Consider the following 25,150-nt stretch of genomic DNA (forward strand, 5'->3'; position numbering starts at 1 on the left):
TAGAATGAAAAAATTGATACTTTGGTGGTTTCATCCATCCTCCACTCTAAAGAAAGGAAATGTGATATAGGTATCAAATGTAATTCAAATTGTCACAGATGCTAGTGTATGACACTGGGAAACCCATAGGTAAGGCAGATCCAGGACGTCTGATCAGCCAAGAAACACAGGCAATCAGTTTAATGGAACCATTTGGTCTGGCATGTTTTCAGCCTCTGCTAGTCCATCACAATATTCTACTCACAGTCAAAAGAACTACAAGAACATATATTGAGCATCAAGGAAGATCCAGATCCCTTGTCTGTTGCAGGCAGCACTTCTGATACATTGATAGGCAGAGCTTCCTGTCATCAAACTTTCAGCAGAGTACTGTGTATTTCTGGAATGTTCTGTTCATTTCAGTTGCAGATTGGATCAGTCAGGGGGACCTAGATCCAGGATAGTGGAGTCTGAGTCCTGCAGTCTTTGGTAGGATTTCAACTCAATTTAATATGCCCTTTGTGGACCTTTCTGCATTACCAATCAACCACAAAAGCAATCAAAGCACTGACACAGATATCCCCAGGGTCTCCTATATGCTCTTCCTACTGTTCCTCTAATTCCCAGAACGTGAAGGCTTGTATGTTAAAAGAGGACAGACATGATCTTAATATCCTACTTCTAGTCCAGGAAGCTTTGGTGTTTAGCTCTGATACACACTTGTCTTGCTAAACATGATGGCCACTTTTATTGCATCCAGATCTTCTTTCTCAGAAACACATTCAAAATCCAGATCCCAGGTAATTACAGTTTCAAATCTGGAGGTTAAGAGGAAACAGCTATCCCATTTCCATTATGAACAGGGTTCCATCCAGACTATCCTTTTATCTAAAAGAGCATCCATAGTACGTACTTATGAGCTGACCTGGAGAACATTGTGACAGTAAGAAAATGTTGTCTCCCTATTGGGTCTTCAATGGTGATGTTTCTCAGATCAGTATTCAGTGGAGCCTGCATCCTAACAGTCTTAGCTGGCAGGTGTTTTTACATTTTCTGTTATATTGCATTGTATTTCATAAGTTTTTGTAACATCTCATCAGCATGTCAAAAAGTTTCTGCCAGGACCCTCCTTTTGAAATCTCCTGCAATGTAAATATTTCCCTCCTGGAATTTCCATTTAATGTTGAAGGCATTTAAATTATTAGAGAGCCAGTTTGGTGTAGTGGTTAAGGCACCAGGCTAGAAACTGGGAGACAGTGAGTTCCAGTCCTGCCTTAGGCACAAAGTCAGCTGGGTGACCTTGGGCCAGTCACTCTCTCTCAGCCCTAGGAAGCAGGCAGTGGAAACCACTTCTGAAAAACCTTGCCAAGAAAACATCAGGGACTTGTCCAGGCAGTGTCCAAGAATAAGACACAACTGAACAGATTTTAAAAAATGATTATATTTTATAAGTTTCTTTCACCTGGAAGGTGGCCTTTGGGTGCTGTTATTTCAGCAAAATCTGTAGCAACTCAAGTTATCAGATGTCACTCTCTTACTTCTTCTGAAAGTTTTTCTCTCAACCTGATGCCTATCTGTTACTGCTTAGCTTTGATTCCAAGACTTGCTTCTTTCTGTTTACAGTGAAACACTGTTTCTTCTTTGATGGAATTTCCTTCTTTCTAGCAAGACAGTCAGATGTAAGCTTATTAAATAGAATTCCAGTATGTAGTTTTCAGCAACAAGCAGTCTTTACTGATAATGCAGAAGTGACAATTATCTGGTATCATGATCATTTGTCCCATTTATAATGAGGTACTTTAATTTAAGTATAGTTGGGATGACCTTTGTAGATCTATTTGCAGTGACAGTCAATCACAGAACTAATTTAAACTTCATATTATACCAGTGGTGTAAGTATAAAATATCATTGTTCCTTCCTTAACTTGCCTCCTTTTCAGATTCCCGTGGTTAAACCTCCTGAACTCCTAGTTAATCCAGCTTTTATTTCCTTTCAAGATTAGTCAACCCGCTCTTCACCTTTCAGTTTAATATCTGCTCAATTATCTCCCCAACTGTCCTTCTCTATCAACCCCAACTGACTCCAACTGAGTATCTAGAACTACCACTAGTTGAAAAGCAAAGTGGTTAACTATTTCTTGCCAGCAGTGGCATAAACAAGTTCCATGCTTATAACCATTAAACTATGTGTAGTCAAATTATGTGTAAACAAACAGTTCCCCACATCATTAGAACTATGGGACCCTTTCTTTCAGAAAAAAAGTTATGTATCATCAGGAAAGACTATTGTTCTTTGCATGGATCCTACAAAGTGATTTCTTCCTTCCCTAGGAGTCAAGAATTGTTTTTGCCTTCTTTCCACCCACATCCTAAGGTATCTTTAGAAAAGGTAGGAGTGTGTTGCAGTTTCCACATAGTTCATTCTACCGGAGTGCTTTTATTTCTTCAGTTTTTACTCGTAATCCAGTTTCTATTACCTCTATGTTGGGCACTATAAACCCAGTAGCTGAACCTTGGCTGAGATGTCCTTTGGCAGGCAGATTCTCCAGGAGACTGTTTATTTTCTATTAGACATAGTTCATTTGCCCCACTTTTGGGGACTGTCCTCTGCGATGACATTCTCCCCTGTTGGAATACGAAACATTGCATTTTCCATGGAGGCTTTTTTCCCCCCCTGTGGTGCAAAGAGGATATCCTAGGATGGTTCAGAGTGGTGACATTTTAATTTTTATCCTGATCAAGTAAAGACAAAAATATTGACCTAGTATCTCAGAACAAGTGGGGGAGCAACACTCTGTAAGATGTCTATCTCCATCATTAAAAAAGGAGTCTTCATTGTAAGTCTAATAATCTATTTGCTACTTTATGTTTGTAGTAATAACGGATAATTTGATGTAGTCCTCTTATATGTGTAAAAACACTTTATTGGCCGAGTTTTGAGATGAAATAGACCCTAATTAAGGTGAAGTTGATGATAATGGTGACAACAGTTGCTACAATTCAATATATATATTTTTTAATGATAATGATTCTCAGCCTAAATAAACTGTTCATCTAAGTGTCACTGGGGTTTCTTCCAGAGTTCCTTTAATGTAAGAGTGGATTACTCCTGGGTAATACTGCTGTCCTCTCCCTCCCCTTAAGGCATTGGTATAGTTCTTCAAGCTTCCTTCTCAATTATCATTGGAAATTTAAGCATGTACCATTTGAAAACAGTCTCTCACCTGTTTATTTCTATAAACTTAGATTATAAAACTGAAAACAAGATCCCATGCAATTTCTTACATGTTACGTATACTAGTGCCCAATTTCCATACAGTATGTGCTGTGTGAATAATAATAAAATATCATAGTAATAACCACAAGTCCCCAGTCACTTCAATAGAAGAGACAGTCCCACGTTTGTTGTCAAGCTGCATTCTCTAATAAAATTGGTATGAAAGCTACCACACATTGGACCTTTAGACATACACAATGGCGTATATTGAAATATTTTATTTATTGATTGGTTTATTTGATTCAGCATTAATTTATTCCCTATTTTTGGTAGAGTTTTTTACCTTTTGGCCTTTCTGCTTTTTCTACCATGCAGACCCACTTTTAACGGCGTTCCGAGTCGTCATGCTGGCCACATGACCCGGAAGTGTCTATGACAACGCCGGCTCCAAGGCTTAGAAACGGAGATGAGCACCGCCCCCTAGAGTCGGATTCGACTGGACTTTACGTCAAGGGAAACCTTTACCTTTACTACTTCTAATTTAATGCATTTTTTCTTTCTTTCACATAAAGCATATGCACAAATATCAAGCAGAAGTCTAAAATGCAAAACAAAAATCAGTGACTTTTTAACAGGAGAATGCTTGGGATAGGAAGGAATGCTGCAAGGAAAATTCTGATATATGTATGTATGTATGTGAACACATGCATGCATATATGCATGCATGCTACTCCAAAGTTAAGTATACTGGTATACTTTTCCGATGGCACCATTGCTTTGTGTAGTAATGTGTGCTTGAAATTTCCCATGTCCTTTAGATTAAAACTAATTAACGGGGGGAGAGCTTCTAGGCTAGCATTCTGCCTGATGTGTTCTCAGTGTGCATGAGAATTTTGAAACAGAGCCACTATTTTTCTGGAGGCATTCTACTTCTCTTTCTTGCTTCTAGACATCCTTAACGCAAAACTTGGCTTCTTTTCATTGTGCCAACATGACCTGTAAGGCACATTGTTGGGGTGGAAGAAACATGTTACTAACAGTAAATGCTTAATTAACCCTTGATTAATCAATTCCCAGATGACTTCTTGTCATCAGAGAGTCAGCTTCTAGCACAACAATTCACATGGTTCTAAATTCCTGACATTTCCTTCTTTCTTATTCCACTGCACTGTACAGTGAGAACCATGTACCTGTCAGGCCAGATTCTCAGCTAGTATAAATTCCCAGTGATCTAGGCTAGGTTATGCCATCTCAGAGTGGAGAAGCCAGATTTTTAGATCAAGGATTAAATGACCCTTTAAAATGTTTATTTATTAAGCATTTTGTTTTCCATCCAAGTCTGGCCTCCTGCTTTGCTAAGACCCTTTCCTCTGGAGCACCTTGCAGTTTACCTTCACCCTCCTCCCCACTCCAATTGGAATGCATCCAGCCCTGCTGCCAGATGCAGGCATCCATTTGTTAAGCATGTGAGGCAGTGACAGCAGTTTAATCCAAATAGGCCTCTGCTGGAGTCAATTCATTTATTTCACTAAGAAAAATGTCAGCTGAAAATTAGAAAACAGTCATGTAACAAAGGACAGGCAAACAACCCTTCTCCAATGACACGTGTCCCTGTGTTTGCTGCTTATTTTGTTTGTTTTTGTGGAGTTTCCATTCATGGGGGGGCAGGGGGAGTAAGTGTGCTGAAAGAAGGATCATGCTCATCCATGCAGGAAAGGTAAGAAAGACTATGTTAAGGCACTGTGTTTTCACTAACTAAAAGCATTAACAGAAGGATAGCCCACAGCAAAAAACAGTGAAGGACTTGTGGAACTGAAAAGGCTAAGAAGTGTATTATGGCACCAGCAGTTATGAAGTAGAATCCATTTTATGAGATGCATGATGTAGACAGCAGAGGTTAGAGCAGTGTTTGTCAACCTTGGCAACTTTAAGACGCGTGGACTTCAACAGCCAGAATTCTCCAGCCAGCACGACTGGCTGGGGAATTTTGGGAGTTGAAGTCCATGCGTCTTAAAGTTGCCAAAGCTGAGAAATACTGGGTTAGAGTGTTGGACAGAAATGACACTGAAAGAGAACACTTGACCAGGGCCAGTTTCAGGAATTTGGGGGCCCAATGCAGCACCAGCTTAGGACTGGGTTTTTTTTTCCTAACCTTTGCAGGTGGATTCCTGCAAAATTGAATTCCTACGACCTGAACTAAAGGTAAAGATGTGTCTAGTATAAATATATTGGATACACAATCTGAATATAATTACTATTAATTTTGTTAGTGGGATTCTTTTTTTTTTACAGAGAGACACACATTTTCCTTATCTTCTGCCCTGCAAATACTGCTCTTAGTTTATCATCTGTATGCTGAGAGGAAGTATCCTAACCATCCTGCCCTTCCAGTGGGGTATTCCCTGTCTCAGAAGTGACTATAGGAGATGACTTATCATTTTGTCCCCCTTTTTGCTGATGGGCTCTGAAATTTAAGCCTCGAAAATTTTACTCAAGGCGTCTTTCTGTGCTTCACATTTGTGCTGTTTCTTCTATGTTTTCCTTTTCTAAGTAAATATCTCCTAGACATGCCCATCTGTACTTTTACAAAACTGTTGCAGCAGTTGTCTCCTTATCAGCTATGTAAAGAAAGCAGAAAAACAGAAAATGCACTGCAGTCCTAACAGAGGGGCAGCACTGGCATAGCTAGACATGGGCCAGGCACTGGCCAGGCTGGTGGCATAGGGCCTAGAATGCAGTAGGCCCTGGGAGGCAGGATAGGACATTTCTTCCATGTCCATCGGTGATGGCTACTGGGACAGAGTGCTTTTCTCTCCTTAATCTTTGCAGCGGCTACTGTCATTGCTTGCAATATCTATCCTGCTCCTCTTCTGTTGCCTGCTTAGTCTTGTGTATTCATGGTGTACAAGGAAGAAGGCAGAAGGCGCAAGAGACTAGCAGTGGCAGCAAGTAGAGGATCATTGCAACACACAGAGTGCAAGGAGGGAAGGGCTTGCATTCACAATTAGCAGAAGCTTTTAAATAAAACTAAAAAGAGAGAGTTAAATAGAACCTTCTGCTTTATGGGACCTGCCCTCCCTGTAACAATGATTTATTTTATTGTTATTGCGACATGTACCAAAACCATGGATGTGTTCTAGCGATTCAATACTTTTTGGAGTGTGTGGGGTGAGGGTGTGAGACTTTTGAAGCTATAGCACCTCAGGGGGGCACTGCTCGAGTCCTGTTTTAATCTCTCCTATTAGTCAGTCACAGGCAGAACTGATGAGCTCATGGGGTTCCCTTGCCTGTTTACTGCAGTATATTCAAATCTGGCAGAAGAGAGGATAACTGAAGGTCAGTTTCAGATTGATTTGTGAGGAACTTGGGAGTTAAAGTGGAGTGAAACTGTGCCAGTGAAAGTGCTCTCAGTAAATGGAGAAAGGCTCTGCCTTTGTATTTCTAAAGGCCAAAAGAGGTATCTCTTATAGTTAATGTTAAATCTACTAAGAGCTATTCGTAATAGTGATGATCTTATGGCAGAGTGTTCTTAGAATAATTGTATGTTCTGTAGTAGCTTACTGCTGCTCTGGCAAGAACTTGTAAGCAAGGGTACAATCCCTGCTATACTTATTTATTTATGGTCCTCTCTCCAGTGCAATTCTACCAGCTCCACAGAGAGAGAGACTAATAAAAGACAAAGGAGTACTGCTAGAAAATAAAAAAATGGTAACTGTAGCTGTGCTATACTCTGCTGTGGGAATCTGCCTTTCCTTTTACATCCCAGCATCTACAACAGAGGGAAAGTCAAAGAAAGCATGGTGATGGTTACCACAGCCCAATAGAAGCCCTACCCCTTATGTATGTCAATGTTGCATGCACATTCAAGGGACAGAGATTTTACTGTGCTGCTACAACTGATACTTTTTTGACAAATATGACACCCACCCCCTCCATGGATGCCAGTGTTCCTGGAGCCTTTTCACTAATGGGCATACTGAACAGTGGACTTCCATTCTCTCTCCATCAGATGACTGAGGGGGTGACTCTTCACTGCTGCGACCTCTGCTGTCTTATTCTAGAACCTCTTCCCAGCCAGTCTTTCCCATCTTGGTTCCTTGGTGTCTTCCAAAGGCATTGCATTACAACTCTCAGCCTAGCAAGCATGGAGGGGGGGGGGGAAGTGGGGAGATTTCAGGACTTGGAAGTGGACCTAGGAGAAAAGAAGTTGCCAGAAGATCCAGGAACCATGCAATAGGATGTGAAAAGGGGGAAGGGGAAGATGGGCAGGGGCTCTGCATCCTCTCCCTCTTTGTGACAGCACCTCCATTCTCTCCTGTAATACATTCTTCTGGTTCCTTCTGCATAAAAATTGAAAAACCCTTTCTCCACAATCTAACAAAACTACAAAATTATTTTGATATTTGGCCACTTGTATTTTTAATAATCTATACATGTTGATAAAAGTGCAGGAACATTAAGCAAGATAATGTTCTTATACAGTAAAGGCACAAAGTCCTTTTGAGCAACAAATCTATGTGTGTGATTCTATATCTGCTTGTATCTTCAACAATCCAGTTCAGTAATGTGCAAGAAGATAATAGTACGTTCTCAGAACCTCAAGAAATCTCAACTGCTTAAATCTCAGGTCACCTATGTACTCCTATTAGAATCAACAGATTTAGGATTAGCCCACTCCAGATCTTCAGAATTGCAATTGGAAGAATTCTTTTCGAATGTCTCTCCTTATATATAGCCAACCAAAAAAAAAATTACACCTCAGACAGAAAGTCCTAGCCTTTTCCTGTCATCGATTATGTCAATGTTCAATTTATAAGGAGTATTAAAATGTGATTTACCCACTTGCAGTCTGAACTGGTAGAGTCTTTTCTAATAATTTACATTAGTTTTATTCTGCGGCTCGACTTCATGCTATAACAATGTTATATTAAATGAAATATCATTATTAAATGCTAATGATACAGGAGAGCTAGTAGTGAGGTCAAGAGAGGAAGAAACCTTAGGCTTTTGTTTTGTTTTTTCAATTGCCTGTTGCCTGAAAATTGAAGTGAAGTTGTGGAGACAACAGATCTATCAATGTTAGCAAAAATTCACATTGTAAAATAAGAGTTTACAGATTCTGGTTTGAAGAGACCAGAATTCATATGGCTGCTGTGGGAGATTCTGTTCCTAACTCATTCTAGGCAAATCACAAAATTGCTAACCCTCTTGGTTGTCTCCTCTCAAAAAGCAGAAAAGCTATATTTATCTGTTGCTCCTGCCTGGAGTGGTATGGGTGTCCTAGTGCTTGTAAAATACCTTTGATCCTCACATAAAAGATTCTATAGAAGAGCAAAGTAATATTATTACTGTAATAGCTTGAGGCGGTGCACTAATGCCATCATAAGCTAGAATAAGAATGGGCTGCTTAGCCATTATACTTTATATGCCATAGTATTTCATTTTATTTTTAGAAGAAAGAGGGATTATTAAAATTATCCTCTTTTGATGATACTAGGAAACCCTGATTTTATAATCACAACTCTAATTAGCACTCAAGCTTTCAAAGATTCTTAACATCATTAGAACACTTATCCTGGGCAGATAATAGTAAGGATCGACTGCTTTTTCAAGTTGATCTGGATAAAAGGCCTCTTATAAGGCTTCTGTGGGCAGGTTGGATTCTGAGACAGTATTGATATACTATACTCTGTCCTTGCTATCTATCAGCAGCAATTAGGTTAATATTGGTAAAGGACCACTTAACACAGTAATCAGACCCCTAGACCTCTTCCAAAAGCACCATTTTCTAACAGGGTTACCTGTGATTTTTGCCTGGCATGAATTAGCACTTCTATCTCAGATCAGATGGTCCATAGGAATTAATGTTGTTCTTGTTTATTCATTTAGTCGCTTCCAACTCTTCGTGACTTCATGGACCAGCCCATGCCAGAGCTTCCTGTCGGTCGTCAACACCCCCAGCTCCCCCAGGGATGAGTCCGTCACCTCTAGAATATCATCCATCCATCTTGCCCTTGGTCAGCCCCTCTTCCTTTTCCCTTCCACTCTCCCTAGCATCAGCATCTTCTCCAGGGTGTCCTGTCTTCTCATTATGTGGCCAAAGTATTTCAATTTTGCCTTTAATATCATTCCCTCAAGTGAGCAGTCTGGCTTTATTTCCTGGAGAATGGACTGGTTTGATCTTCTTGCAGTCCAAGGCACTCTCAGAATTTTCCTGCAACACCACAGTTCAAAAGGATCTATCTTCCTTCTCTCAGCCTTCCTTATGGTCCAGCTCTCGCAGCCATATGTTACTATGGGGAACACCATTGCTTTAACTATGCGGACCTTTGTTGTCAGTGTGATGTCTCTACTCTTAACTATTTTATCGAGATTTGTCATTGCTCTTCTCCCAAGGATTAAGCGTCTTCTGATTTCCTGACTGCAGTCAGCATCTGCAGTAATCTTCGCACCTAGAAATACAAAGTCTTTCACTGCTTCTACACTTTCTCCCTCTATTTGCCAGTTATCAATCAAGCTGGTTGCCATAATCTTGTTTTTTTCGAGGTTCAGCTGCAAGCCAGCTTTTGCACTTTCTTCTTTCACCTTCATCATAAGGCTCCTCAGTTCCTCTTCGCTTTCAGCCATCAAAGTGGTATCATCTGCATATCTGAGATTGTTAATGTTTCTTCCAGCGATTTTAATTCCAGCTTTGGATTCCTCAAGCCCAGCTTGTCGCATGATGTGTTCTGCATACAAGTTGAATAGGTAGGGTGAGAGTATACAGCCCTGCTGTACTCCTTTCCCAATCTTAAACCAGTCCGTTGTTCCATGGCCTATTCTTACTGTTGCTACTTGGTCATTATACAGATTCTTCAGGAGGCAGACAAGATGACATGGTATCCCCATAACACTAAGAACTTGCCACAATTTGTTATGGTCCGCACAGTCAAAGGCTTTAGAATAGTCAATAAAACAGAAATAGATGTTTTTCTGAAACTCCCTGGCTTTTTCCATTATCCAGCGGATATTGGCAATTTGGTCCCTAGTTCCTCTGCCTTTTCTAAACCCAGCTTGTACATCTGGCAATTCTCGCTCCATGAATTGCTGAAGTCTACCTTGCAGGATCTTGAGCATTACCTTACTGGCATGTGAGATGAGTGCCACTGTTCGATAGTTTGAACATTCTTTAGTGGTTCCCTTTTTTGGTATGGGGATATAAGTTGGTTTTTTTCCAATCTGATAGCCATTCTTGTGTTTTCCAAATTTGCAGGCATATAGCACGCATTACCTTGACAGCATCATCTTGCAAGATTTTGAACAGTTCAGCTGGGATGCCGTCGTCTCCTGCTGCCTTGTTATTAGCAATGCTTCTTAAGGCCCATTCAACCTCACTCTTCAGGATGTCTGGCTCTAGCTCACTGACCATACCGTCAAAGCTATCCCTGATATTGTTATCCTTCCTATACAGGTCTTCTGTATATTCTTGCCACCTTTTCTTGATCTCTTCTTCTTCTGTTATGTCCTTGCCATCTTTGTTTTTGATCATACCCATTTTGGCCTGGAATTTACCTCCGATGTTTCTAATTTTCTGGAAGAGGTCTCTTGTCCTTCCTATTCTATTGTCTTCTTCCACTTCCACACATTGCTTGTTTAAAAATAATTCCTTATCTCTTCTGGCTAGCCTCTGGAATTTTGCATTTAATTGGGCATATCACTGTTGCCTTTTGCTTTCCTTCTTTCTTGGGCTACTTCTAGTGTCTCAGTACACAGCCATTTTGCCTTCTTGGTTTTCTCTTTCTTTGGGATGTATTTTGTTGCTGCCTCCTGAACAATGTTGCGAACTTCTGTCCAGAGTTCTTCTGGGACCCTATCTACTAAGTCCAGTCCCTTAAATCTATTCTTCACCTCCACTGCATATTCCTTAGGAATATTAGTGAGCTCATATCTAGCTGATCTGTGGGTCTTCCCTAATCTCTTTAGTCTGATCCTAAATTGTGCAATAAGAAGTTTGTGATCTGAACTACAGTCAGCTCCAGGTCTTGTTTTTACCGACTGTACAGATGTCCGCCACCTTTGGCTGCAAAGGATGTAGTCAATCTGATTTCGGTGTTGTCCATCTGGTGAAGTCCATGTATAAAGCCGTCTCTTACATTGTTGGAAGAGAGTGTTTGTTATGCAGAGTGAGTTCTCTTGGCAAAATTCTATCAGCCTATGTCCTGCTTCATTTTGTTCTCCCAGGCCATGCTTACCTGTAATTCCAGGTGTCATTTGACTGCCCACCTTAGTATTCCAGTCTCCTGTGATGAAAATAACATCTCTTTTAGGCGTGTTGTCCAGTAGGTGCTGCAGATCCTCATAGAACTGCTCTACTTCAGCTTCTTCAGCATCTGTGGTTGGGGCGTATATTTGGATCACTGTGATGTTAGATGGCTTGCCCTGAATTCCAATTGAGATCATTCTATCATTTTTTGGATTGTATCCAAGCACTGCTTTAGCCACTTTACTATTAATTATGAAGGCTACTCCATTTCTTCTGTGATCCTCTTGTCCACAGTAGTAGATCTGGTGGTCATTTGATGTGAAGTGGCCCATTCCAGTCCATTTCAGTTCACTGATGCCCAAAATGTCGATCTTTAATCTTGACATCTCACCAATAACCACATCCAATTTGCCCTGGCTCATAGATCTTACATTCCAGGTTCCAATGGTGTGTTGATCCTTAGAACATCGGATTCGCTGTTCACCACCAGCACCGTCGGCCGCTAGCCGTCCTTTCGGCTTTGAGCTAGCTGCGTCATCACGTCTGGGGCTAGTTGAACTCATCCTCTGTTCCTCCCCAGTAGCATTTTGACCATCTTCCGACCTGGGGGTCTCATCTTCCGATGGTATACCGACATATCTCTGGTTGTACTGAACCATTTAGTTTTCATGGCAAGAATACTGGGGTGGGTTGCCATTACCTTCCCCAGGGATCACATTTAGTCTGACCTCTCTGTCATGACCTTCCCATCTTGGGTGGCCCTTCATGGTTTAGCTCATGGCATCATTGAGGTGCTCAAGCTCCAGCACCACGACAAGGTAACGATCCTTTGCTGAAGAGGAATTAATGTACCATCTTTAATTTTATACTAGCCTGTGGATGTTGTTATTCAAAGGAAGCAAAGGATTAAAAAGCATTGTTATAGAGGCCTTTAAAAAGAGTGTCCATTGCTGACAATTCTAAGAGTTGAAATTCACTTTGCTGTTAAGCACCCAGATTGGGGAAGAATGCTATCTCATTGTGCCTTCAGAAAATTAAAGAGTTGACATCCATAGTAGGACAAACTGTTGGAAAAAGATGCTTAAGATTGGTGGAAGTTCCTTTAAAAGTACATATTAAAAGTACAAACAGTTCTAATGACGGAAAAAATAAAAGATAGCAGAAGAAGCCAATATGACTGTACAAAAAGCTTAATGGAGATATACAAACAAAAAGGACACATGGAAATGGAAAGAGGAAATGTACAGAGAAATAGTCTAGACTTGTAGATATGGTATTAGAAAGTCAGAATGCTCAGAATGAAGTAAGGTTGGCAAAAGATGCTAATAACAATAAAAAAAGTCTTTGGATATGTTCAGAATAAAAGGACAAGAAAGGGAAAGGAAGGAGCAAAAAACAGAGAAAATAAATCAATTTACCAGCTACTCAGTGAAGATGGCAAAATGTTAGCAGGCACCAAAGGAAAAAAACAACTACTCAAGGGAAAGAGAAAGGGGCAGGATTGAAGTTTAATTCATGAAAAAATCATGGCCAGGGAGTACCTATTTACCCTGAATGAATTTATATCTTTAGGGACAGATCAATTGAATCCTAGGGACTGAAGGATTTGCTAATTGTATGACTATATCATTGTATATTATCTTGAAAAAATCTGGAAAACAGATGAAATAGCAGATGACTATAGGAGAGCAAGTGTTTTCCAACATCTAGGGTGCTGTAGACCAGCCAATCTAATATAGATTCCTGGAAACATATTGCCAGAAATCAGTATTGATTTTTCAATATCTTACCAGACTTGTCTTACCTCATTTTTAATCAGGTAATTTCCTTAGCAGATTGTAAGAATGTTGTAGGTATAATATATCTTAGTTTTAGCAAAGCATTTTATAAAGCATTCCACTGCATTCTGATTAGCAAGTTAGTTAACCCTGGTCTTGATGGCTTGATAACTGTGTATGTAGCTGACTTGAAAACTGTTCTTTATTAAACTAGACAGAGTTATTGAATGGGATGCCCCAAGATTCAGTCTTGGGTGCTCTAGTCTTCCATATTTTTTATCGATGACTTGCATGAAGACATGGACAGAATGCATATCAAATCAGCAGATGACACAGAAATAAAATTCAGAATTGTCTTGACAGAGGTTGGGAGAATCAGAATGAAATTCAACAGAGACAAATGCAATTATGCACTTAGGACACAGAAATCAAATAGTACAGAAGGGGAAATACATGGCCTGCCTATAGTATCTATGGAAAAGATATTGAAATAGTAGTTAATTATCAAGTATGAATCAGCTGTATGATGTAGCTGTAAAAATGGCAATCACAGGTTCACAAAAGGACAATGAGAATGATAAAAAGATCAGAAATAAATCCTTATGAAGAGGGATTGAAGGGACTCAGAATGCTTACTCATGAAAAGAAAAGACTGAAGGGAAAATTTGTTAGCACTCTTCAAATACATGAAGGAATATCCCATAGAAGAAGGCCAAGATCAGTTCAATTGTCATCCTTGAATGCATGGTATAGAATAATGGATTTAAGTTTTGAGAAGGCAGACTTCATTTCCTAACAATAAGAAGACCATTGAGCTAATTATCCAAAGAGGGGTGGTATTCCCTTTTACTAAATGTGTTCATGAAAGGCTGGACAGCTATGTGTCATGGATGCCTTAATTTGGATTTCTGCATAGAACAGTTAATAGATGAAGTGGCCTATGATTCTTTGATATAACAGTTTTATTATAAGAAGTCAAGCAGAGGTGCTAATCCTTTTCGGCTGATAAAATTGGGGCAGGAAACAAACAGACCACCTTAGCCAGCCTTCTTGTTTTTTTATTTTCGTTTCTCTCTTCTTCTCTTGTACACACGTACCCTGGGATTTAGGACAAGGTAGAAACAGTCCATGCAGAGAGAATGAGAAAGATCATATGTGTGTTTCCTTGTCCTATTTCTTTCGGAAAACAAAGGTGCTGACAGCAGAGCCGCAACTAGGGTCTGTGTCACCCAGTGCAAACATGGATTCTGCGCCCATTTTGGCGCCCCTCAGCGCTCATTTTGGTGCCCCCCCAGCACTCATTTTGGCACCCCACCAGCGTGGTGCCCAGGGCACATGCCCCGGTTGCCCCCCCCCCTAGTTGCGGCCCTGGCTGACAGCATCCTTCTGCAGGCATGCCTTTCTCTGTCTGAATCAGAGCTGCAGTCAACTGCTACCCTCACTGATTTTGGGAACCTAGAACTGAATGGTGGTGATAGAATCAAATTGTTAGGTAAAAGTTCTCTCAAGCAATTTTCAAACATCAATCTTATTTGTATGAGAGTTCAGTGTTTGCCTAGAATGCTTGTAGAGCAGTTCATTTCTGAAGGAAACAGTTTTCTCGTTTCCTCATTTTTGACACAATACCTGTTATGATGTCTTACTTTTCAAAGGTAAAATAGGATGGAGTAGCAGAGCCTTTCTTCAGGGATAATGTGTGTGCACAAAAAAGTGAATACAAACTTTAGCTAAATAACATAATAGTAGAAAGCAATAAGTATAAAACTTAATCACTAAGATGAATACTTGAATTGTCTTGTGTAGAAATCAAAAGTATGCATTTTATTTTTAGTCTGCTTAATAAAAGAAATTCTTTGGATTGATGGTAAAGGAAGCATTTTATATAGGAGGGTCTTCCATTCAAAATTAAATTAGCTGCTTTAGACTAAGATTATATGACTAAGAGACAATCTATTGCTAATGATAATGCAAATTTTGTTTGGCATTTTCTCCAATATGAGGTGAATAATTGTATCATGAAGGATGGTTACAGTCTGCTAAATCAAAAAGGTTTATAATATCTGTTGTTATAGCCATATCTACCTTAAAATGTATAATATTTGTGATGCTGTCATGGCTGGCATTCCTCTTTTTTTTTCCGTTGAGTCTCAAAGCACCAGTCTCCTATTGACTTACGGTACATTGAATTAACCATCATAAGGAACAGAGCAACACAATAGCAAAGAAACCCTTAAGAAACAGAGACACACCTTCATCTTGCATGTTTCTCTTTAACTTGTTCAACTGTGCTGGCCAACCCTGAATGCCTGTTGGTTCAATTTTGTCATAGGGCAATATAAAACTAAATGTATAATTGAACACATTCAGGGCCTGCACTCATTCCTGTAAATTTTGGAGGAACCTATATGTATATTGTCCATCTTTGTCTGCCATTCAAGCATAGACTGTAGAGCTAATGGCCACAGTCCCATTCTTTTCCATGTGTTGATTGAGGATGTGAAGAGAAGCTGAGAAAAGGGCCATACATTTATGTTGTCACCACAATTACTTGGTTTGAATACTGATGTGTTACCTTTTCTTTCTCTTCGAATGTGTCATATTCACTGTTTTATCTGAAAATATTATTGCCTTCTGTCAATTTAACTCATTCTCTCATCACCATTACAACATTCTAATGTGGACAAATGTGTCAAGTCTATGATATCCTATTGGAGTTTGTGTGCTTGTTGCTGATTAAACTGTGACCTACAATGCGAGCTGTTCCCATTAATGAACTCATCCATTACTTCAAGAACTTCACACTTTCTTTTCAATAGTATAATGTATTTGCCATTTGTGCTTTGCTTAGCACTCAACTTTACAGCTTGCAATAATTATATCTAATTCTGACTTTCTCCTCTGTTAAATTACTGCACAGCAAAAAAAAAAGTCTCCAAAATTAGCTCATTCATCAGATGAGCGCATCAGCCATACTGTTATGGGGTGAACAATGTGCATATATAGCAATAGCATCTCTTCTTATTATAGAACTGACTATGGATTTTACTTTTACAGAATTGTGTGTGAAATGGGGCAAGCTGAGCCTGACATTAGCTCTGGTCCTGCACTCCTCTGTATTGGAGAATGCAAGTCAGAATTTGTGGCCAAGTCTGCACAGCATTACACATTTGTGGTAAGTACCCTACAGCAATTCTTGTTACTTGATTGATAAACAGACCAAGTAAACTGCACATGAAAGAGTCCTTTCTGATTCTTCCAAATAAAGAAGGGGTGGCAGGGTCTAGAGTCATTAAAATGCTTTTTATTAATATGTTCAAGTGGTAGTATGCTCTATATGGCATTTTACATACCAGATACCACATTATGGTTTACCTCTTTCAGTCACTTTATTTATCTTCAACTATTCTGCAGTATCCATAATGAAAGTTTATCCTAGGATGAATAACTGCAGGTGCCTCACCTCAAAGCCTGGGCCCTCTGGGAAGAATAAATTAGAAAATAATATAAATTGCCCAAATCTTATGAGTTCCTTCCCTCGCCCCTTTCTGGCATCCAAGTAATTGCACAAGATCAAACATTAGAAACTGGAGCCAAAGGGGTGTGTCTCTGTGTGTGTGTGTGTGTGTGTGTGTGCGCATGTGCATGTGTTTTCTAATTCTGACTTATGGCATAATTGCTTGCCAGTGGCTACATTAACTTGTCTTTAAATTCTGCTTGCATTGACTTCTCTAGTTCATGGACCACCGCCCTATACTGATATACAACTCTTGCATTGTTTGACTAAACCTTTTATTTATTTATTTATTTATTGGCTCATAAAATCATGACACATTCTCACCTGGGAGAAAGCCTTTCTAGCACTAAATGCTTGTAGGTAATTCCTTTGACAAACTGCAGCTTTAACAGTTATTAATTTCTTAGATCTTCTTCTGTGATATACTAGACCATGCAACCTTTTTGAGATCGTCTGTGTTATCCTTCCTTTTCAAATTGGAAGGAATAATGTGAACTGTTATTACTACAGAACTTAATTAACTGGAATCAATCTATGGACCTGCCACTTTCCATTATATTATGTATATATTAGAACACTATGGAATAATTTTATTTGGCTATTAAAAACAAACTATCTGCCCCTCTCCCCTTCCTCCCACTGCCCTATTTTCTTTTTATTATCCATCTTTCCTTAATGTGGAAGAATTCTTTTCTACTTAAATAGCAAATAGATGCTAATTCAATAGAGTTTCCATTAGTATGTTTAATCTAGAGTTCCTTTTTGTGGTTTTCCATTCCTGAAACAATCATTGCACTCTTCTGTTATTTAATTATGAACCTTTTTATTCATGTGCTTGAAAGTCACACCTGGGGCTTTCCTTCATCTCTGTTTTGGCCTGAACAAGGCAATTTGGCCTCACTGATTTTGTGCTAACTACATGTTAGCAATTGCCAATTGTCCACAATTTGTAAAGGAAGCAATAGATAAACTGGATTGCACCTGTTGTCTCATTACTTTATGAGCAATGTGCTAGAATGGAAACTTATTTTAGTAATGGCAAATGTTGCACATTTAACACCTTGCAGGAGGGAGTCCCAATTTTAGAGTTACTAAAAATTTTCATATCTACCTGTCTCTCTAACTACTTCGATATTTATAGTCACTCATCTATCAAACTGTGTATTTGGCAAACTATCTTTCTGTTTCATTTCAAAAGTATGCAAAGCAGCAACAGGGTTATATTGGTGATTTATACAGTACTTTAAAAAAAGTATCAAAAAGCTGTTAACAATTGTAATTGTGGGCAAGGGGTAAGTATTTTTGTAAGTATTTCTCTCAGAAAGTGAATGAAAACTTATTTGGCCCTCACTGTGCCTGTATGTGTGTGTGTGTATGTATGTTTGTATGTACTGAAGCTCAAGATAAGCAAAGAGCAAGTGAGGGAATTCCTAGCTAATCTAAACGAGTTAGTCTCCTGGGTCAGATGAATTACACCTAAGATACTGGAGGAACTAGCAGGTAATTGCAGAACTACTTTCTGTAATCTTTGAAAAGTCCTGAAGAACAGGCAAGGTCTCAGAAGACTGGAGGAGGGGTAATGCTATTTCTATTTTCTAAAGGGAAGAAGTGGGACCCAGGAAACTGGAGGCCTGTGAGCCTGACGTTGGTACTCAGCAAGGTCCTTGAGCAGATTACCAACAGCATGGCTGTGAGCATTTAGGCAGGAATTAATTAATTAACAGGAGCCAACCAGATTTATGCTGAACAAGTCATGCCAAAGTAACTTGATCTCCTTTATGACAAGAGTTACTAGCCTAGTTGATTGGGGAAATGCCATGGATGTAGTATACCTTGATTTCAGTAAGGCTTTTGACAAAGTCTCTCATAGCATCCTTATTAACAACATGGTCAAATATGGATTTGACAACTGAATCATCAGGTGGATCCACAGTTGGTTCAAGGACTGTACTCAGACAGTAGTTATAAATGGTGTCAAATCCACCTGAAGAGACATCTTGAGTGGGGTGCCTCTGTTCAGTGTTTTTATAAATGATATGAACAAGGGAGTTGAGTGAATGCTTACCAAATTTGCAGATGATACAAAGCTAGGAGGAGTGGCTAATACTTGGGAGGAGAGGGGGAAAATCAAAAAGACTTAGGCTAGGGGTGCAATGGGTGGAAACAAACAGAATGAAATTTAACAGGGTGAAATGCAAAGCCATATACAAATGAGGGAAATCTGCCTCAAGAGCAACACATATGAGAAGGCCCTGGGTGTACTAGTAGATCACAAGTTCAATATGTCCCTTCAGTGTAAAGCAGCAGCAAAAGAAGGCCAATGACATCTTAAAGAGCATCAAGAGGAGAAAACAGTCCAGATTGTGGGAAATAAAAAATTATCCCACTCTACTTTGCCTTGGTCAGGCCTCACTTGGAATATAGAATTCAGTTCTGCACACCCAGTTTAAAAAGACATTGATGAACTGGAGCAACTCCAGAGAAGGGCTACCAAGATGGTGAAAGAACTGGAACCAAGTCCTACAAGGAATAGTTAAAAGACCTAGGTATGTTTAGCTTGCAAAGAGAAGGTTGAGAGGGACATAATAGCTGTCTTCAAATATCTGAAGGGCACTCACATTGTAGAAGGTTTGAACTTATTCTCACTTGCTCCAGGGGGTGAGACTAAAACTAATGGGATGAACTTCAAGGATGTAGAGACAGATTAGATATTAGGAGGAACTTTATGACAGTAAGTGCTGTCAAGAAGTGGAATAGGTTACCACTTGGAATGGTTTCTTCCCCTTCACTGGAGGTTTTCAAACAGGCTAGATAGTCATCTATTGGGGATGCTGTACTGAATCCTGAAGTGCTCAGGGGGTTGAACTTGATGACCTCTTAAGGTACCTTTCACCCCTATGATTCTATAAACATAACATCAAGCCCGACCCCCTATGCACTTCAGGATTCAGTACAGCATTCCCAATAGATGTCTATCCAGCCTCTATTTGAAAACCTCCGATGAAGGGGAAGAAATCCCCTTTATCAATAAGTGCTTTCGGTCCATCACTGATGGGTTTGGGTGAACATTCCATTTTAAGCAAGACAGTTAACTTGATCTATTTGTACAACATTTATCAGTGATACTATAACTACATTTTCTTCTGTAGCAAAAATCAGCCTAATATAGACAGGAAAAAAGCATAAAAGAGGCAGACAGTATGAAGGGCAAAATGAATCTGGGTTAGTGGATAAAAGGATTTGCTTGCAAATGAAACTTTCCTGAAAAATATATATAAAAAAGAGAAGAGGATTACCTCAATCCATTTAGTATTATAGTAAACAATGGTGACTGATGGTAAGGGTCAATGCCGTTTGCTTTTTAGAAAAGAAACAGAGCCTTCCCACAGGCTGTTAGAGGGAGTCGCCAGAAGACAGGAGGAATGAGATACTGTACATGCAGACTGTAAATTTCAGTTTGGCAAGCAACATCAGAGCTGCCCTCAGAGCTGCCTACATGTACAAAATCTTCCACATCACAAGACATTCTATTTCTGTGCTCACTGACAAACAGTATCTTATCGGTCCTTTTAAAGCTGTTTTCATTCATTCATTCATTCATTCATTCATTCATTCATTCATTCATTGTATACTTTTGTTGGTGAGTACTCAGAGCAGTTTTCATTAAAAAAAATATTTCAGCATGCAGAAGACAATGGTCTTAGTCTACATTTAGTGATAACCAGTGCCTGAATGAAAAATTGAAGCACCATTCAGCAATTTGTTAAGCATACATGAAATGTCATCACATTTTCCACTTCTGTCTTTTTGTCAGTAGAAAAAACAATACACACATAGTTTCTTGTTTTGTTTTGTTTTGTTTTGTTATAACCTCTTGTTTGTTATAACCACAGACTTTATTAGCAACCTTAGTACTGCTGAAACACTTCTGCATCTGAGAATGTCTTTAGATTTCACCTCAGCATTGCCCTTATTACCTAATGCCAGACAGATTTTAATGGCTTGTTTTGCAGCTACTAGAGCCTTTTTCAGGCATGGCAAGAAGTGGTGAAAGTGGTCCTGGGAGAGTGGGATGAATGCTTCCACATCCCCCTCCCCCCCCAGTTACAAGGCAAACATCTGCAGAAAAGATCTTCCCATTTCCTAGAAGCCTGTCCTTGCAACCTAGCTGAGCGCATGCAACTTAAGTTCTCCCAAAATAATAAATTTAGGCACCATAAAACTCCAGGCTGAGTCCTGCACAAGCTTGCTGCTTCGGAAAGCCTTGGCTTAACTGCAGCAGTGAGGGTTGCTCAGTGCCGCCATGGTGCAGACATATCAGGATCTCCTGGGGGAGTGGCCTTCTGCCAGCAGGCAGGCAGTCCTCTCCTGGCCTTTCAGCTGACCTGCTCTGGTTCAGGCCCAGTAGAAGCAGAGTAGACACAACCCCGGAGCCTCCTGTGCACAAAGGAGCCATGCCACACCACAGCCCTGCTCTGTACTGAGAAGGGGCTCCCCATGGGCCCCCTTGGCCTACGTCCCTCCACCCTCCAAAAAAAGGTTTACGTGATATCTGTTGAGTTTCAGGCCATGAAAGGTCCATAATAGTTGTTAACTTTATAAAAATTTTGATTTTTAAATTAATAATAATTAAAGTTTAAATAAGTTCAGAATATATCCAGAGAAGAAGGAAGGAATAAGGAAAGAGAAGGGGCTATCTAAATGCTTTTTCTATAATGCTTTTCTTTCTTTTAAATTTTTCCCTGCAATATCAAGTTCCTCCCCCGCCAAAAAGGAACCATTTAAATGTTTACACAGTATTGATTGCAATTTATCAGTGACTAAATATAGTTGCAAGTTTATATTATGATCTTGTATGTTACATACTATTATACTTACTAGTTTCTATACTTTAATTATGAAATATGTAAACATTTTAAGATGTTGCTATTACATGTATTTGCAATTTACTCATATACTCATATTGTGGGGCACAAATTTGTACTTGATTTGAGGAAAGCTGCACAAAACATTTTTCCTCATACACTACATATCAGAAATTAGAGGGAATGTGGCTTGTAACTGAAGCTCCTGATGTTAAAATGTTCAGTGAGAGCTCCCATATGATGGTGGCAGACATAATCATTCACCTTATACATTCTATTATTTTATCAACAAGTAATTTTGGCTGTCATCTTCACATTTAGTCTGGTCCTTTGATGATAAAAACCCTGAGATAACATTTGTCAATACTTGGTTTGTTTCTGCATTTGGGAGGTGAATCACAAACTTAAGTTAGGTGAGAGACAATAAAACCTTGGAAAAATAAATTCTGTAGTCCTTTCTCTTTCATCCCTGGATTTACTATCCTGGAAAAATGGAAGTAGGGTTGTAGCTCCTGATGGATGTTCACAAAGAAAGAACTGATTTGAGAAATGTGTCTAGCTGAAACACAATGGGCTTCCTTAATTGAATATTCAGAGATGGGTCAGCATAACAGCCATTACAGGAATTCTCTCCTATACTGATGAAAACATGGCAGTAAAACTAGGGACGGGAAAACTATATACCAGACTCATATCATGAACCCATTGCTTGGTATCATGAAGATAGGTTCCTTCCCCCCATTTATGTAAGACTATCTTCTTTTGCTGAGCCCTAGGCTCAGAAAATCAAAGCTCTTTATAAAATGACAAATACCATATTTCAGGAAAACAGTTTAACATCACATTCACCTCCTTAACTATTATATTTCTTTCCAAAGTTTTATTAACATATGCTATGATTTGAAAGTCAAACCAAGCTATTCAAGGGGTTCAATGGACAAAAAATAATATTTTCTGATGAATTCATTTCATTCTTAAGTCATAAAAGGTATGTTTTACAATTTTGAAAACACAGATTCATTGATTTTCCATCATTATTAATAATAATTAAATTTATATGGCGCCCAACTCCCAGTGGCTCCAGGTGGTTTAGAAATGATTTAAAACATGAAAAACAAGATAAGAAAAGCAACAAAAAAGACTAAAGTTGGAAGAATAACAAACCAGGTAGAAACAAAAGAAAATGACCTAGGTTAAAAGGAAGCTTCAGTCATCCTCCCCAAAGGCCTGGATGAAGAGCCAGGTCTTCAGGACCATTCAAAATAACAGCATATCCACAATTCAGTATTCCAATTCTTTATTTTGCAGTCCAGATATATAACTAATGGTAACCTTCATTCTACTTTTTAATTCTTTATAAAATTGAATTATTGGTTTCACTTCAACTATTCCATCACCTCAGGATTACAGGTACCTCTGCAGCTGCTAAAGCATCCAGGACACACTGTTTAGTCAGTACTTGTTTCAACTGTATATATTGCTAAGTGGATGTTTTAGGTAAATCAGATTCCAAATGCAGAGTCTTTCAAAGTCTTTAAAACAACCATTTAAAATCAACTGATTTAAGGTATTTATCTTTTGTTTGGACCAGGCATTCCAACAGAACATGTTCCCTGCTATCTCCAAGTTTGGATTATTCCACAGTGTCAGTTTCTCATGTAAGAAGTTTTGATTTTGGATCAAAACTTAACTGCTTACTTATTAAGAACCAAATAATATTAAGAACCAAATCCTATTATGCCAATTTCTTATGTGATTATGGATCAAAACTTAACCACTTACCTATTAAGAACCAAATACATCTGACAGTTTTCAAGGCTAGTAACAAAGATCTCCAAATAATATAATTGGACTTTAAAAGTAGCCAAGATTTCAAGGGGGTTAGAGGATGGTTCTCCAAAGAAGAAGGGGGTTCTTCAAGAGGGGTTCTTCAAGAAGGCTACATTCAAAAAAGTTTGCATTCCAGAAAAATATAGCTGTTAAAATGAAAACCCAATGGGACAGTTGAAAATCTGGTAGGGTAAAGCTGTGTTCATATCAGGCAATTTCAGTTTGGCCAAAGAAGTTTGAGGGGGTTTGGCCTGCTATAAAAAATGCTAATTAGTTTCTCTGTGCAAAATAGCTGATAGGAATTAACATTGCAATGCCTCTTAGATATACATTAGTTGTGAGTGAATATTCATTTTAATTACATTAATCTTACCTCAGAGATTTAATGAAAGGGTTTTTGGCCATTGAATTATATCTACTAAAACTGCATCTATACATTTAGACATTTTTAATTTAGTATATTTCAACAAAAATATGAACCCAAATATTTTATGGAGTCTGTAAAATTGTAAATCCTAATTCCTTACAGTAGCCTATGGATATTGTGGATCCCAGAAGCAATAAATCAGACTTTTTCCAACTTAGTGTAACCAGACTATAAATCATATTGCTGTACAACTTCAATAAGTTTTACTAATGATACTACAGAATGATCCAAAATGGCTATGATATCATCAGCATATAGAAACAATTTAAATTCAGTACCAAGTACCACCACATCCTAATGACTTGAGACTGTCTAACAAAAGAAGCTAAGGGTTCAAAAACAAGATGAAAGTTAAGGGAGACAAAGGGAATCCCAGGTGCTGTAATACAGCTGGATGGGTCAAGAAACAAATCAATTTGTAGTGACTCTACCTACTGCGTGAAGGTACCAAATTATAATCCAATAAACTAAACATGGTGGAAATCCATATCTTATCAGAACACACTTCATAAATTCATTCTGAACAATATCAAAGGCCTTTTCAGCATCCAACAAGATTAAACTGCTGATTCTAATTTATCTTCCACAATGTCCAAAATATCAGTTGCCAAATGGATATTATCAGATGCTTGTCTATTTTTTATAAGTCCAGACTGAGATGGCTGCAATATGAGACAGAAGAATACATTCAAGTTTTCTTTGCCCTGCAGTGGCTATTATCTGTACTATTATTTAAAATTCCTTAGAAATCTAACTTTTGCACTATAACTATGTAGCATTAAGTGCTACGTAATATTAATGGTTTTATTTTTTTATTTACAGTTTTTAAAGCACTTTTCTCTGGAAATGATCATCATCATTCCAGTGTAACTAAGACAGAAATGATGACTCACAAGAGCCCTTCTGTAAGCTAAGCAGGAATTGGGATGAGCACCTATTTATGATGAGTTCAATCACCTGCTTAGATTACAGCGATGTCATTAGAGCATCATTATGGAGAATAAAACTCAAATCTCAGTGTAAGATGTCTCATAACTGCAGGAAATGTCTGTGATCATTCCATATATAGTTTTTTCCCTAATGATTTCTAAATTCCTTGATGTTGAGATATCTTTTTAAAAAATAGATCTATTCAAAGACAGGGCACTGATTTGTTTGATCACTAAATGAGACATGGCAGCTTGTATGAAGCCTTCTGAAAAATGCAATGATCTGAGAACAATGAAGAAAACAGTCATATCCATTGAATTGTTACAGCACCAAGATGATAGTATCCAGGGAATGAAGCTGGAGTATTG

General features: G+C 38.8%; 1 protein-coding gene across 1 annotated transcript in view; it reads left to right on the plus strand.

The window, feature by feature from the left end:
- Nucleotides 1-25,150, plus strand: part of PLXNA2 (plexin A2) — a 483,155-nt gene that overhangs the window by 351,078 nt on the left and 106,927 nt on the right. Inside the window, exon 13 of the mRNA XM_063297455.1 lies at nucleotides 16,271-16,388. Within this exon, the coding sequence (XP_063153525.1) occupies nucleotides 16,271-16,388 (118 nt within the window). The remainder of the gene's footprint in view (nucleotides 1-16,270; nucleotides 16,389-25,150) is intronic.

Source organism: Candoia aspera, chromosome 3, assembly GCF_035149785.1.
Source record: "Candoia aspera isolate rCanAsp1 chromosome 3, rCanAsp1.hap2, whole genome shotgun sequence".
In the NCBI taxonomy this organism is placed as follows: Eukaryota; Metazoa; Chordata; class Lepidosauria; order Squamata; family Boidae; genus Candoia; species Candoia aspera.